This window comes from Muntiacus reevesi, chromosome 4, assembly GCF_963930625.1.
Source record: "Muntiacus reevesi chromosome 4, mMunRee1.1, whole genome shotgun sequence".
Lineage (NCBI taxonomy): Eukaryota > Metazoa > Chordata > Mammalia > Artiodactyla > Cervidae > Muntiacus > Muntiacus reevesi.
Window position 1 is genome coordinate 35,169,757 of NC_089252.1, and position 13,779 is coordinate 35,183,535.

General features: G+C 37.6%; 1 protein-coding gene across 3 annotated transcripts in view; it reads left to right on the forward strand.

The window, feature by feature from the left end:
- Nucleotides 1-13,488, forward strand: part of NDC80 (NDC80 kinetochore complex component) — a 35,948-nt gene extending 22,460 nt beyond the window's left edge. For all 3 annotated transcript variants that reach the window (XM_065935150.1, XM_065935148.1, XM_065935149.1), the window contains exons 13-17: nucleotides 1,182-1,271; nucleotides 9,275-9,367; nucleotides 9,829-9,959; nucleotides 10,745-10,847; nucleotides 13,066-13,488. In XM_065935150.1, the coding sequence (XP_065791222.1) occupies nucleotides 1,182-1,271; nucleotides 9,275-9,367; nucleotides 9,829-9,959; nucleotides 10,745-10,847; nucleotides 13,066-13,203 (555 nt within the window). In that variant the 3' untranslated portion in view covers nucleotides 13,204-13,488. The remainder of the gene's footprint in view (nucleotides 1-1,181; nucleotides 1,272-9,274; nucleotides 9,368-9,828; nucleotides 9,960-10,744; nucleotides 10,848-13,065) is intronic.
- The last annotated feature ends 291 nt before the right edge of the window (nucleotides 13,489-13,779 follow it).

Sequence of the window (13,779 nt, forward strand, 5' to 3'; positions counted from 1 at the left end):
ATCAAATTACTGTAGAAAAGATTACCCAATGCAAAACGAATGCGTATGCTCAGAAAAGAAGAAGCTTTTCTTTGCCCCCTGGAAATAGTTTTACATATTAATAGGACAATAAAAATATCATCAAGAAGATGCAGCCTCAACTGTCATAAGTAGTATTTGGAGAAAGATTCTTAAAGAGATTAAAGAGTCAACTGCATCCTTCAAAACACAACAGCCAAAATTTAAAACTCAGCAAAGATTTCAAAAGACCTACTGAAAACATAGTAGGGTTTTGAAAATGTACAGAGTTTTCTTTTGGAGCAATGAAATTGTTATAGAATGAGAATACCTTGTGAATGTACTAAATGCCATGGAGCTGTATACTTTAAAAGAGTTGTGGGTGAGAGAAAGCCTCCCTCCTGCCTCCCAGTTTTGGCACGCCAACTTAAGCAATCACCAGCTGGAAAACTGGCCTCTGAGAAATCCTGGGACATCTGACAAAGGCAGGTATAAGCAAACCTTTCTTACCTCGTCAGCCTCCTAGACCTCAGACTGCAAAAGCCAGTGGAACGGAAAGTGGTGAGAGCCCCTTTTCTCTCCTCTTGTGTTAAGTCCTCCCACAGGAACTCAGGAAAGGCAGAGAGGGAAATTGCCCTCTCTCTGACGGGGTCCAGATCTTCCTCGTTCTTCTGCAGCCTCAGTCCTACTTTGCGCGGCTTCTACATCCAGTCCGTGTTTGTTGGTGGACAATCGTCTTGTTTCAAGTCTTCTGCTGTTAACAACAGAGTTAGAATGAGGAGCAAAAAAATGAAGAAGTAATATAATTATAAGGCTAAAGAATTAGAAAGGATTAAGGGGGAAATGATGCATCTAGAGAACAGAGCATAAAAATAAAACCTGCATATAATTTGTTTTCAAGAAAGATAACATTAAACTACGTGTACTTAAAGAATGTTTAGTAATAGCAGTGAATTTCCAGAATAGAGAAGCCAATCTAGAATTTTGCAAGTATTCAAAACCAAAAGCAAGTTACATTCCATAGTTATGGAAATTGCATTAAAATTAGTTTTATTTTCTTATTGATGGTGTATTAACTTAGATTTAAAAACACTATGGCTTCACTTCTTTTCTCCAAAAGATTCCTCGTGAGAGAACTTTTGGAACTATGTCATATGTAACCGGCATTCCTATATGTTTTATAGGCACCACTCAAGGAACTCTTGAACCAAACTGAAGAAGAAATTAATAAAGCTCTAAATAAAAAGATGGGTTTAGAGGATACTTTAGAACAAGTAAGTAAAAACAGTTGTTAAACAATGTTTTGTGGTTTCCAATTGCTAAGGAATGGATTTTTAATAAAATACGAAAAATGAGAGGTATACCCTTGACCTAGAAATACTTGAAGTAACTTTTTAAGTAACTTAAACATTCTAAGCTTCACATATCATTTATGATGAAGTGATATGAAACTGAGTAAATCTCCCTTTTTTTCTAATGGCAAATCACCTCCTATAACTTGAGGTGATTTAGTAATATTCTTTTTTATAGTAAAAGGAAATTGAGATGGCTACCTTAAAAGTGAGTATATATCATTTGCAGTTAGAAGCTAACTAACTATGATAGATTAAGAGACTTCCGTTTACCAGATTCTTCAGGACCATGGAATTCAGGGAGATTCAACTTTAAAAGCCTATAAAATTCTGCTTTTTTGAAAGTAGTTTCAGAGAATTTCTGCCTCTGAGATACTTGAAACATACAATCACCAATATAGCTGATAAAGAAGACTATTGTATTCAGTAACCTTTAGGGTAGGGTAAACATTGTTATAGTAGATTAAGAAAAGTTAAAAACTCAAATACAAACAAAAGGTATTATTTACATGGTTAGTGCCTAGTCACTCTCTTAAACCCTTGGACTGCAGCCCTCCAGGCTCCTCTGCCCAAGGGGAACAATTAAAGCAACCCCCTAGCTAATTCATCTCTTTGAGAACTATGTGTTCTGGCTAACAGATTTTAAGATATAAAAGAAATCCTATCTTTTCTGAGAATAGAAGCTTGTTAATTTTTTCTCATCTGAAAATAAAATCTGTGCCTTTCACAAATAGCTTTGAAAGTAACCCACACTTTTTTTATGTTAACAAATTTTCATCAATACTTACTTTGTATTAGAAAGAATTTTTCACACCTCCCATACATAGAAAAAGTTGTTAGATAAGTGAAGAGTTTCTTGACACTATTGTTATTGTAATTTGGGGTTTCTACAAATGCATGGCTTTTGTGGCATCACAATGTGGGGAAAAGATAAGAATTAGAACTGCTTTAACGGGTGATTCCCAGTGGTAATGGTTATTTGAGGTGAAGTGTTAGCCAACTTCAGTTTCTTTCTGGTTGGAGTGGGCAGTAGACCTGAAGACTCAAAAAAGTATGAATTTCAAGCAGTAGGAGCCTCTTGACTGAAATCTGTTTCAGACTGACTTGAAACTTTTTCAAGTCTATAGGCAGGAAAATTTGGACAGGGTAGGAAGGCAATTATGAAATGCCTACTATAGTTGAGGCCCCATGTTAATGTCCCAAAGATCAATATAACCAAAGTTTATATGAAATATAAAGTCCCATTCGGAGAAGACTAACATATGCTATTATACTAATCAGATTTGCATCTTTTTTTTTTCCCCTGCAAAATTCCTTTGGTCATAGAATAAAGTGACTGAGAGAGAAGGCAGCTGAAATTAAGAGGTTAAACTGTAGTACTCAATTTGGAAATTATGGAAATGAAGGGAGGAAGCTAAGAAAGGGGACGGCTGAAGAAATGTTAAGGAGGCAGGACCCAAGTATTTTGTGGCTGAATGAATGCTAGGAGAGAAAGAAGGAGCAACAGTGACTTCCATTTTTCTGGGGTGGGCAGCGTAAATTAGGAGGAAAACGAGGCTGGGAGTGGCCAGGGCAGTGCAGGAGATGTTGAGCTTGCTGTCCATGAGAGACAACCAAAAGGAAGCTGAAGCAGTAGATTGAAAACATAAAAAAGATACTGGGTCTGAAGCCAGGGGTGTGGGTGACATTTCTTAAAATGTGTAGAAGAAAGTGGCAAAAGATTGGCAAAGGAAGGAAGTAGACAGAATAGTTGGAGAATAATCAGAAGAGGGAGGGTATACTGTAAAAGCCAAGTAAAGAAGAAAGAGTGACCCTAACTAAACTTACTGTGGTAAAGAGTTCACAGTATATGAAAAGTAAGTGAAAAGGGGCTTCCATGGTGGCTCAGACAGTAAAGAATCTTCCTGCAATGCAGAAGACCCAGGTTCAAGCCCTGGGTCAGGAAGATCCCCTGGAGGAGGAAACCCACTCCAGTATTTTTGCCTGGAGAATTCCATGGACCAAAGAGTTCACAATATATACATAAATCATTTGCTGTACATCTTAAACCCATGCAGTGTTGTTTTTTTTTTAATTGAAGGATAATTGCTTTATAGTATTGTTGCAGGAAGGGGGACGCCTTCCAGGGCCCGAAACTGGGCTCTTGTCTAACACTCGGAAATGAATTGTCCGAGGAGACACATGCTGACAAAGCAAGAGATTTTATTGGGAAAGGGCACCCGGGTGGAGAGCAGGAGGGTAAGGGAACCCAGGAGAACTGCTCTGCCGCGTGGCTCGCAGTCTTGGGTTTTATGGTGATGGGATTCATTTCCGGGTGGTCTTTGGCCAATCATTCTAATTCAGAGTCTTTCCTGGTGGCGCACGCAGCGCTCAGCCAAGGTGGATGCTAGCAAGAGGGATTCTGGGAAGTGGACGGACAGGTAGTGTCTCCTTTCGATCTTTCCCGAACTCTTCCGGCTGGTGGTGGCTTATTAGTTCCGTATTCCTTATCAGGATCTCCTGCCATAAAACAACTCATGCAAATGGTTACTATGGTGCCTGGCCAGGGTGGGCGGTTTCAGTCAGTGTGCTTCCCCTAACAGTATTGCCTTGGTTTCTACCAAACATCAACGTGAAACAGCCATAGGTCTACCCATGTAAACCAATGCAACATTATATGTCAATTATATCTCAATGAAACTAGAAAAAATGGGAGTGATCAGAGATGTCATGCTCCAGAGACTAAAAACCAAAACTATTCTTAACTTTTATAGCCGATTAACAATGTGATAGTTTCCGGTGAACAGCAAAGGGACTCAGCCATACATATACATGGATCCATTTTGCCCCAAAACTCCCCTCCCATCCAGCTGCCACATAACATTGAGCCAAGTTCCCTGTGCGATACAGTAGGTCCTTATTGGTTATCTATTTTAAGTATAACAGTGTGTACATGCCCATCCCAAACTCCCTAACTATCCCTTCCCTCCATCCTTCCCCTCAGCAACCTTAAGTTCATTTCATTTCTAAGTGTGTGAGTCTGTTTCTGTTTTGTAAGTTCATTTGTATCATTTCTTTTTAGATTCCACACTTAAGAGATGTCATATATTTCTCCTTCTGTCTGACTTCAGTCAGTATGACAATCTCTAGGTCCATCCTTGTTGCTGCAGACGGCATGATTTCATGCTTTTTAATGGCTGAGTAATATCCATGGTGTGTGCGTCTGTGTATGTATATATAACATACATATACATACACACTACATTTTCTTTATCCATTCCTGTGTCTATGAACATTTAGTTTGCTTCCATGTCTTGGCTATTGTTAACAATGCTGCAGTGAACATTAGGGTGCTAAAACTGTTTTTTGATTTGACAAGTAATTTAACCAGGTTAAGATGACATAAGATAAAATAGCAGTTTGAAATAGTAAAGGTTAAACAGAATAGCAAAACTAATCAATCTGATGAGTACTTTATAATAATTCCCAAAACCATTCAAGAAAAAATGAGAAATGGATGCACTATAAATATGGAGGAATTTACTTAAATTATGAAGTAATACAAAAATCTATCTTTAAGAAATTTTGCTTATAAGACTAGTTTAACCCTCATACCACAGCCTAACAAAGATACCACAAAAGAAGAAAAACCAATCACACTTACGGATATAAGTATAAAGTTTAAATATTAGCAATTAAAATTTGTTTAGCAAGTAATTTTTTTAAGAGTCTGCTATATATGCCTATACTACAGTCAGTGTTGGTGATATAATATGTCTTTGTGAATTCTTATTTGTTTGGAAAGGTGGACGTGAAAACAGTTATAACAAATTCATAACATTTTTAGAGTATAAATACAGCATGTTGTGGATTCTCAATACACCTACCTAAGATAAGCATAAGTTCTTTCTGAAAGAGGTAGTAGATAAGTTGTGAATAACAAGTAGGAGTTGGCCAGTGGATACACAAAAGGATACAAACACAGACACACACGCCTGCCTCTGAAGGCCCAGACACCAAAGACCATGATGTGTTAAAGAATTACCTTGAGTATAAGTAGGATAGGGAAGAAACTTGGAAAAACAAAAACCTAATTCTGAAGAGACTTACTTGTTCTTACTTACTGATAGAATTTTTATTCTGTAGGCAGCAGGTGCCACTGAAGGTTTTTTAAGGAAGGGAATAAAACCTGTGTATCTTAGTAAGCTTACAGTATTGACATTCTGAAGAATACTTTAGGAGGTACATGCGACTGGAGACATTCAATTAAGAGACCGAACAGTATCCTGAGCCATAAATGGTAAGGAGGCAAACCAACACTGTTGCAGTGAGGATGGAGAACAGAGATTTAAAGATTAAAGCAAAACAGGGAATTCCCTGGTGATCCAGTGGTTAGGACTCTAAGCTCTCACTGCTGAGGGCCTAGGTTCCATCTCTGGTCGGGAAGCTAAAAATCCTGCGAGCTGTGCAGCACTACCAAAAAAAAAGATTTGAGCAACATTATCTAGTCATCCACTTGGATGTGAAGGTTAAGGAAGAGAGTGAGATTAAGAATGTCCAGGAGTCCAACTTTGGTATACGATATCAAAGAAAAGTTATTCGTGACACTTGTTAGCAGTGGTAAGTTAGACTGTATTCAAGAGGGGCTATTATAGTGGAGTTTTGTAGTAGGTGAAAAAGACGGGGCTTATCCCAAATGCAACAAAGAAAAGTGAGAATTTATAGCCAAGGGGCAGGGTAGGGATCAGCAGCTGGAAATATCAGAGTAGGGGTATTCTGTCTAAGCACCATCCTAATAGGTTTCTTTCTGAAGGCCGGCCAAGGTGATGAGTCATCACCTGGAGCAGGGGATGAGGAATGATCAGATATTCAGGATGGAAGATTCTGGTTTAAGTGACTTGGCAGGATTCTTGCTTAAAATTGGATAACACAGTGACAAACATGAAAGCCCAAAAGTCAACCTAACTGAGAAGAGTTCAAAGATCCTGAGTAGTTTGGTCAAAAAGAGATTCTTTGTCAGTGACAATATTCTATAACCTTGATGAAAAATACGAAGAAGGTTGTAGAACAGAATTTCAGGCTGGGACGTGCTGTTGCAGGTCTCTGAGACATCAAAGTAGAGAATGTCCAGTAGGCAATTGGAGTTTGGAAATAATATAGTTACAGGTAGGTATTTTTAGCTTGCATGTAATTAGCAGCCAGGAGATTCCCCAGGTATGAGAATGAGCGAGAGCTCTCCCAAGTGAGCAAATGAGGATACAGCCAAAGAGATACTACTAGGAGAACATCCAAAGTACAAGCAAAGAAAGAAATCTATTGAATTAGAAGGACACCCCCCCCCCCCCCAAGACTTTAAGAGGAAACCAGGAGTTTACATGATCTTAGAGACCAAGGAAAAAAGTTTCAATAGGGAGTGGTCAGTAACCACAGATCTTTTTCAGATTAAGTCTGAAAAGTGCACGTTGGCTTTAACCATAAAGATGTTCCTCCTGACATTTACAAAAGCAACATGAACCAGAGGAGTCAGAAAGCATGTTACTGTGGAGTGTAAATGGTGAAACAGGAAAATACTATAATCTGAATAGGTTATTCTTCATGGGCTGCTACAAATCTATTGCAGATGTTTGAATCCAAGGAAAGGCAGTGAAACTGTGGCTGAAATGTGGTGTGTGGGAAAAGTTTTTGGTTTTGGTGTGTAGTTTTTTTGTTTTTATAGGAGAGGGTTGTTCGGTTTTGAAGATGAGGGGGAGAGTTCAACGGGAAAAGGATGAAGTTTAAAAAAGCAGGAACAAAAGACCTTGTTGGATTTGAATGTGGTCCATGAAGAAATACAAAGGCACGAGATCAGAAAAGAGCTGAAGAGGTTACTTCTCTTCATGAAGAAAATATACCTTGCATCCTTAAACTAACTGGAAGGAAGAAGGAAAGGTCTCATGTTGGTTGGTTGGTTGGTTGGAGGCAAGAAGTGATGGAATTCCAGTCTGGTGGCTTCTATCAATTATAAAAGAAAACATTCATCTGATTAATTGATGATTTCTTTGTTTATAAGTGACTTGAGAGCTAAGAAAGAAGAGAGGGAGGGAGGAAGTCAAATAATAGCTCTTAGGAGTTGCAGAATTATTGATGACTAATTTTTAATTCCTCTCCTGTTTACTGCAATGGAATGTGTACTCATAATCAAAAGGGGGGAGAGGAAATGTCTAATTAATTGGTAAAACTGACATGGCAAGAAGCGCTACTCAGTTAAAAGTAAACACATTTGACCAACCATGAGGGCCTAGTAGAAATTCTGGTTATTGGAGTGTCGATTTTGGTCTTATTGCAAATGAATTTAATGAAACAGTTTGCTTCAGAAGTAACATCTTTAGATTGGAAGCAAAAGTTTATAGCTTCAGAAACTGGTCTTTAAAATGTGAAAGGCAAGTTATGTAGAAAAAGTCCTTGGAGTTAGTTTTGATGTCTGGGCATATGCTAGTTGAATGATCCTGAGTAAACTGCATTCTTTCTAACCCACTCTTCTCTCTCTCGTGAATAGAAAAGGAATGTCCCTTTCAAGGGACTTTGGATGACTGAATGAGAAGTACTGTGTGCAAGAAAAAAAAAAAAAGACTATACCGCAAGTTTCTTAAATCAGTTTAGTCATTTTACCATCCTACCTTTTACCAAATAACAATAGCTTCACTAAATTTTTCCCAAAACGTATGTTTTGTTTTAAATTTATGTATGTGTAGAATAATCCTTTTAAAGAAAGAAGTCAACTACTTTCTGTTTCCTGTTGCAAATACTACGCTCTTGATCTAGCTGAAAATATTCTGTATTAATTACTGGTATCAACTGGTATCAGCGCTTGTAACAGGAAATGAAAGAAACACCTTTTTTTTTTTTTTTTAAAGAAACACTTTTTTTCTTCCCTGTTTTGGTTTCAGCAGATCTTAAAGCTCAAACTTCAACAAGATTAAATATTAACTTGATTATTCTCTGGAAGAATGCATTGACTAGAACCAATTAGTAAATATTATCAGATAAAATCAGTGTGAGTAGTTCTCTTTAACATCCCAGAAAGCAACACACAAATGAAAGCCACATAACTAAAGTAGATAAAATCTAAATAAAGTTAAGACTTCAAAACAGCAGGGGGAGGAGTGGGTGGGACTAATTGAGAGAATATCATTGACATAAATACACTCCCATGTGTCAAATAGATAGTAGGAATCTGCTCTATAGCACAGGGAACTCAGCTCTGTGAGGACCTAACGGGCTGGGATGGTGGGGGAGGGAAGTGATACAGGTATACATATAGCTGATTCATATTGTACAGCAGACGCTAACAACATTGTAAAGCAAATTCTGTTCCAATTTTATAATTAAATTAAAAATATGGAGAAGGAAATGGCAACCCACTCCAGTATTTTTGCCTGGAAAAGTCCATGGACAGAGGAGTCTGGCAGACTGAAGTCCATGGGATTACATGACTGAGCATGTGTGCACGAGGGTGGAGGGAAATGGGTTGGTAGCAATAAAGTGGTAGAACTAAAAAAAAAATAAAATAAAACCTATCCATTAAATGAAAAAAAAAACTTACAGAGCAAAACAATTTATATTTAAGGACTCTCACAGCTACAGAAAAATAGAAAAACAGATATTGGTATCTTTATTTTACTGAGAATTAAGCCAAAATTTTTTTTTAAGCCAAATTTTTTTATTCCTAACTAATGCCCTGCCATACCATTCTGCGTTTAAATATTACGTATTTAAAGAAATGTCTTCTTGAAATTAACTTTTCTTGGAAAAATAATAAATTTGCATGACATGAAAGGTAAATCCACAAGAATTAGAAGAAAAAAAAATGGTTCAGTTAGTTGATTGATAATACAAAAGTTTTACAACTTATTAAAAATTTTTTGATGTATAGTTATGATTTCTCAACCAAAGTTTTATTCCTCAAGTTAAGTACGATGATCACAGAAAGCAGGAGAAGTGTACGAACTCTGAAAGAAGAAGTTCAAAAGCTGGATGATCTTTACCAACAAAAAGTGAAGGTGAGAGTGTTGCCCATTTGTTTAGGTTCTCCAAAGCCGCGTTGTCCTTTATCTTATCTACAGTAATCTTCTTGTCCAGAGTTTTTTGTAAGTAGTTATTTTTTTTTCTAAAGAACTTTTTTCTGGAATTCCACTATTTTACCATAGACCATGTTTAATATTCCACTACTATTTTATACTTATATTTGTGATTCAGTATATTGCCTATATACAAGCTTGAAATTACTGCTAAATGAATGCTGTATAGGCCTGTTCGAAAGGTCACATTTATGTTTATAGTATAAAATTTCCGAAAGACCATTTAAAGTCTTACCACGTGTAAAGCAGTAAACAATCCTATGAATACAAATGGTGATGCCACCTGATTTTTTTAAATGCTTGACCTAAAATTTTTTTTCATCCCCCTGGAGCATATAGAATGTGAATATTGAAAAACCATAACTGTGACTTTATCCTGCTAGGAAGCTGAGGAAGAGGACAAGAAGTGCGCCGACGAGCTGGAGTCCCTGGAGAAGCACAAGCAGCTGCTGGAGGGCGCGGTGAACGAGGGCCTCAGTGAGGCTGTGAGCGAGCTAGACGCTGTTCAGCGGGAGTAAGTCCAGCTCGCCCAGTCTGCGATGTGTGCTTTCTGCTCAATTATCTACCGTTTTTGTAAAACTGGGCCTGGTTTATTTGCTTGGCTTTACATTTTAGAGCTGGTTTGGGCAGAAGGAGCGTGAGTAGAACTGAATGAAGCAGAGCAGCTTAAGATACTTCCCCTGGATGATGCATTCTTCTCCCGTCACAGCTGTTGTCCCCATTACCTTTCTAGTCAGAAGAGAACTGAATGGTTACGGTCCATAGGCTTTATTTAACTTATATTCAAATACACTCAAAAAACTTTAAAAAAAAAATCTTTCTTCGAGTCTGGAACTGTAATCCTTAAAGTCACATGTCCCTGTTTCCTTCCTTGTAGCCCAGGGATAGGAAATTCAGGTGAAGGTGTTTGGGGAAAATAGGTTTTGTTTATAATTTGAATCCGAATGCATAAAAGTAGGACTCCTATTCCCTCCTTCATCTGTATTTAGTGTCTTGTCCGTGAAAGTATTTACATTTATAATCCTTTTGGAGACTCGGGTAAACAGTATGCTTCCAAGTTTTATCTATTAAAAGTGTGACGGTTTGGTACTGTTCGGTGCTGTTGTTTGCATGGGATCCTTGGAAATGTTTTTATTTCTGTTTGATTGCAAACTGGACCTCTGTGAATTAGACACAGAGCAAGCAGAACATAGACAACCACAGCCTAGTTTTATTGAAATACGAAAAGAAGTGAGCTAGCAAGAGCTGACATATTAGGTTTTCTCCTAGACAATTCAAACAAGAGTTTCTGTCCTACAGATACCAACTAGTCGTGCAGACCACAACTGAAGAGAGACGGAAGGTGGGAAATAACTTGCAGCGTCTTTTAGAGATGGTTGCTATACATGTCGGGTCTGTGGAGGTAAGTGTATGGAGGTCTTTCCTACAATCTAAGAAAGCTTTTTCAAACTCTGATGTATTTCTGTTTTGCTTCTACAGAAATTAAATGATAATTTGTATTTCTCTGGAAAATATGATCTAGTAAAAATTCATCAGAAGAGTCTTACATAGCAGTGTGAATTTGTAGTAATCTGTTTTACATAGGTTTTTAACTAATGAATGATTATACCCATTTATTGGTATATGATTAATCAATAAAAGAAAAGAAGCACTGATGCATGCTACATGAATGAATGTCGAAAACATGATACTCAGTGAAAGATGCAAAAGTGCACATATTTATGACTCACTAATATAAAATGTCCAGAAAAGGCAAATTCGCAGAGGCAGAAAGTAGGTTTATGTTGCCAGGGGCTGGGGTGGAAATAAGGGCAGATGGGCACAAGGATTGTGGTGAAGGTTGTGCAGCTTTGTCACTTGATTAAGTTACTCTTCTTGTTCCTTAAGACATGTTTGTTTTCATTGAGTTATAATATAAATACAAAAAATAACATAGCCCTTAATAAAAAATAAGTAATCTGTCTTATTTGCATAAGCAATATACAATGATATTTTATTACATCCAACAGTGTATAATGATGTGGCAGGCCATATTCTACACACAAAAAAATATTAGTATATACAAGATTTAATTAAGGTGAAAGAGCATGTTTTAATGACAAATATTTTTCCTGTTACAAAGCAGGAGTCAACTGAGTCAATCTGAAGATCAAATTGGCTTTATTCAGTGATTCATGTTTTGGGCAGCATCCCATGTGGCAGATAAAAAGCAGCTCCAGAAAAGACAAGGTTTTAAAAGTCAGAGGAGGTGGGACAAAGAAGTCATAAATTTAAACAGGGTTATTCAGGCAATGTGGCAAGATCACCTCCCTTTGTGGGACAGAGGTCCTATTAGGCAGATGACCTCACTGCTGCCAACCAGGAAATTCCAGAAGGACCAGTTATAATGACATTGCTGGGGAAGGTTGAAACTGCAGTTAGACTGAGTATTAAGTCCCACCTTAGTGATGTAGGCTTAGCTAAAGTGATTCCATTTTGAGCCTGATGTTTCTTTTTAACATTCCTTCCTGTTAATTTCATGTATGTAAACACAGAATAAAGTATTTTGGAAACATGTAATTTACCTTGTCTCCACCTTTCAAGTAGCTTGAAGGTTTAACAATAAAACTATCTCTGCGACCTGCTGTGCAGAGCCCACAAACTAAAATAAATTGCTAAATCTGAAGGTCCTTAGAAATTCACTAGGAGATAAAGTTGGGGGGAGCTCATAATATCACATTAAAAGGTTTTCATTTGTTAGACAACAGAGCATGTGAACTTCTCTCCCCTCATCTCCTGAATGACACTGAACTTCTGCTCACTTGCTGGCCAGTGCTCTTCTCTGCTTAGTGGGAAAAACTAAGAAAAGCACCCTGAAATACTGCGTCAGAAAACCTGGGTTCTACCCTTCATCTTCCTAGTTCCACCACTCAGTGTCTCCATAACCTTTCATGGTTCCTTGCTCAAGAGTTATTTTTCATCTGGACCACAGACCAGAAAATGATTTGAGTGGTTGCATTTTTGGAGGTCAGAAGTCTAAAATGATCCCTTGGGGCTGCACTCCTTCTAGAAGTCACACGTTGTCCTTGGGTTGTGGTCTCTTCCGTCATCTTCAAAGCCAGTAACCCAGCATCATCTGTCCTCTCTAACCTCTCTCTGTCCTTATGCCTTCCTTCTCTGACTCCCACACAGCTGATTCCTTCTCACAAAGACCCTTATAATTAGCTGGCCCCATCAGGATCATGCAGAATAATCTCCTTTTCTCAAAATCCTTAACTTGTTCACATCTTCAAAGTTCCTTTGACCTGTTACATAGCATTCATAGGTTCTGGTGATCAGGACATGGACAGCTTTTAGGAGTGTCTTCAGCCTACCACACCTGGGAACAAACAAAAATTAATTAACAGTAAAATGGGTAAGTAAATGTTGGTATATTCATTCAATAGAATGTTATATAGAAGTACATGAATAAGCTGTAGCTATACAAAAGTAGCACAGGAGGGGCTGACCAGGTAGATGTAAGAGTGTTCTGTTTACTCTTATTCTTACAAATGTTGCACTCTTATTTATAGATTTCACAATTAAACGCTTTAAAAGAAATCAATGTTTTTATATTAACAATTGCTAATTGTTTCCATTAGAAACACCTTGAGGAGCAGATTGCTAAAAATGATAGAGAATGTAAAGAATACGCATCTGAAGATCTCTTGGAAAACATCAGAGAAATTGGAGACAAGTACAAGAAGAAAGCTGCTCTTATTCAGGCTCTTGATGAATGAAGATAAAGTGTTGATTAAGCAAGAACTTTATTAACAGTGTAAATTTTGAAACGTCCTTTGTAGGTCTGAAAAATCTTTAGCATATCCTCTGTCCCTCCTTACAATGAAGTCTCATGACCACATCTTCCCAAGCCCGTGAAATATTTTTATATCTTTTTTAAATCTAGTTCGTTAACTTAAGATATGTAGAACCTGAAATTATGGTAACTTGTTGGATTGTTATATTTAGATATGAAAGACCAGTTGTATTATGTACCTGGAGTTAATAAATAGCCTCAATACAGTGTGTTTTTCCCCTGATTTCTCTGCCTAACTTGACATGGTTAGAAAAATAAGTATCTTGAGTATAAGAATTTTAAAGTATAATTAAACAGGAATCAGCAAGCTAATTAGGGCAAATCTAATCACACCCATTCATTGACAAGTCATCTGTGACTGCTTTCCCCCTACAAAAGTTTAGGGATTTCCCTGGTGGTCCAGTAGCTGGGACTCTGTGCTTCCAATCCTGGGGGCACAGGTTCAATCCCTGGTCAGGAAACTAGGCTCCTATATGCCACACAGTAGCCAAAAAGAAAA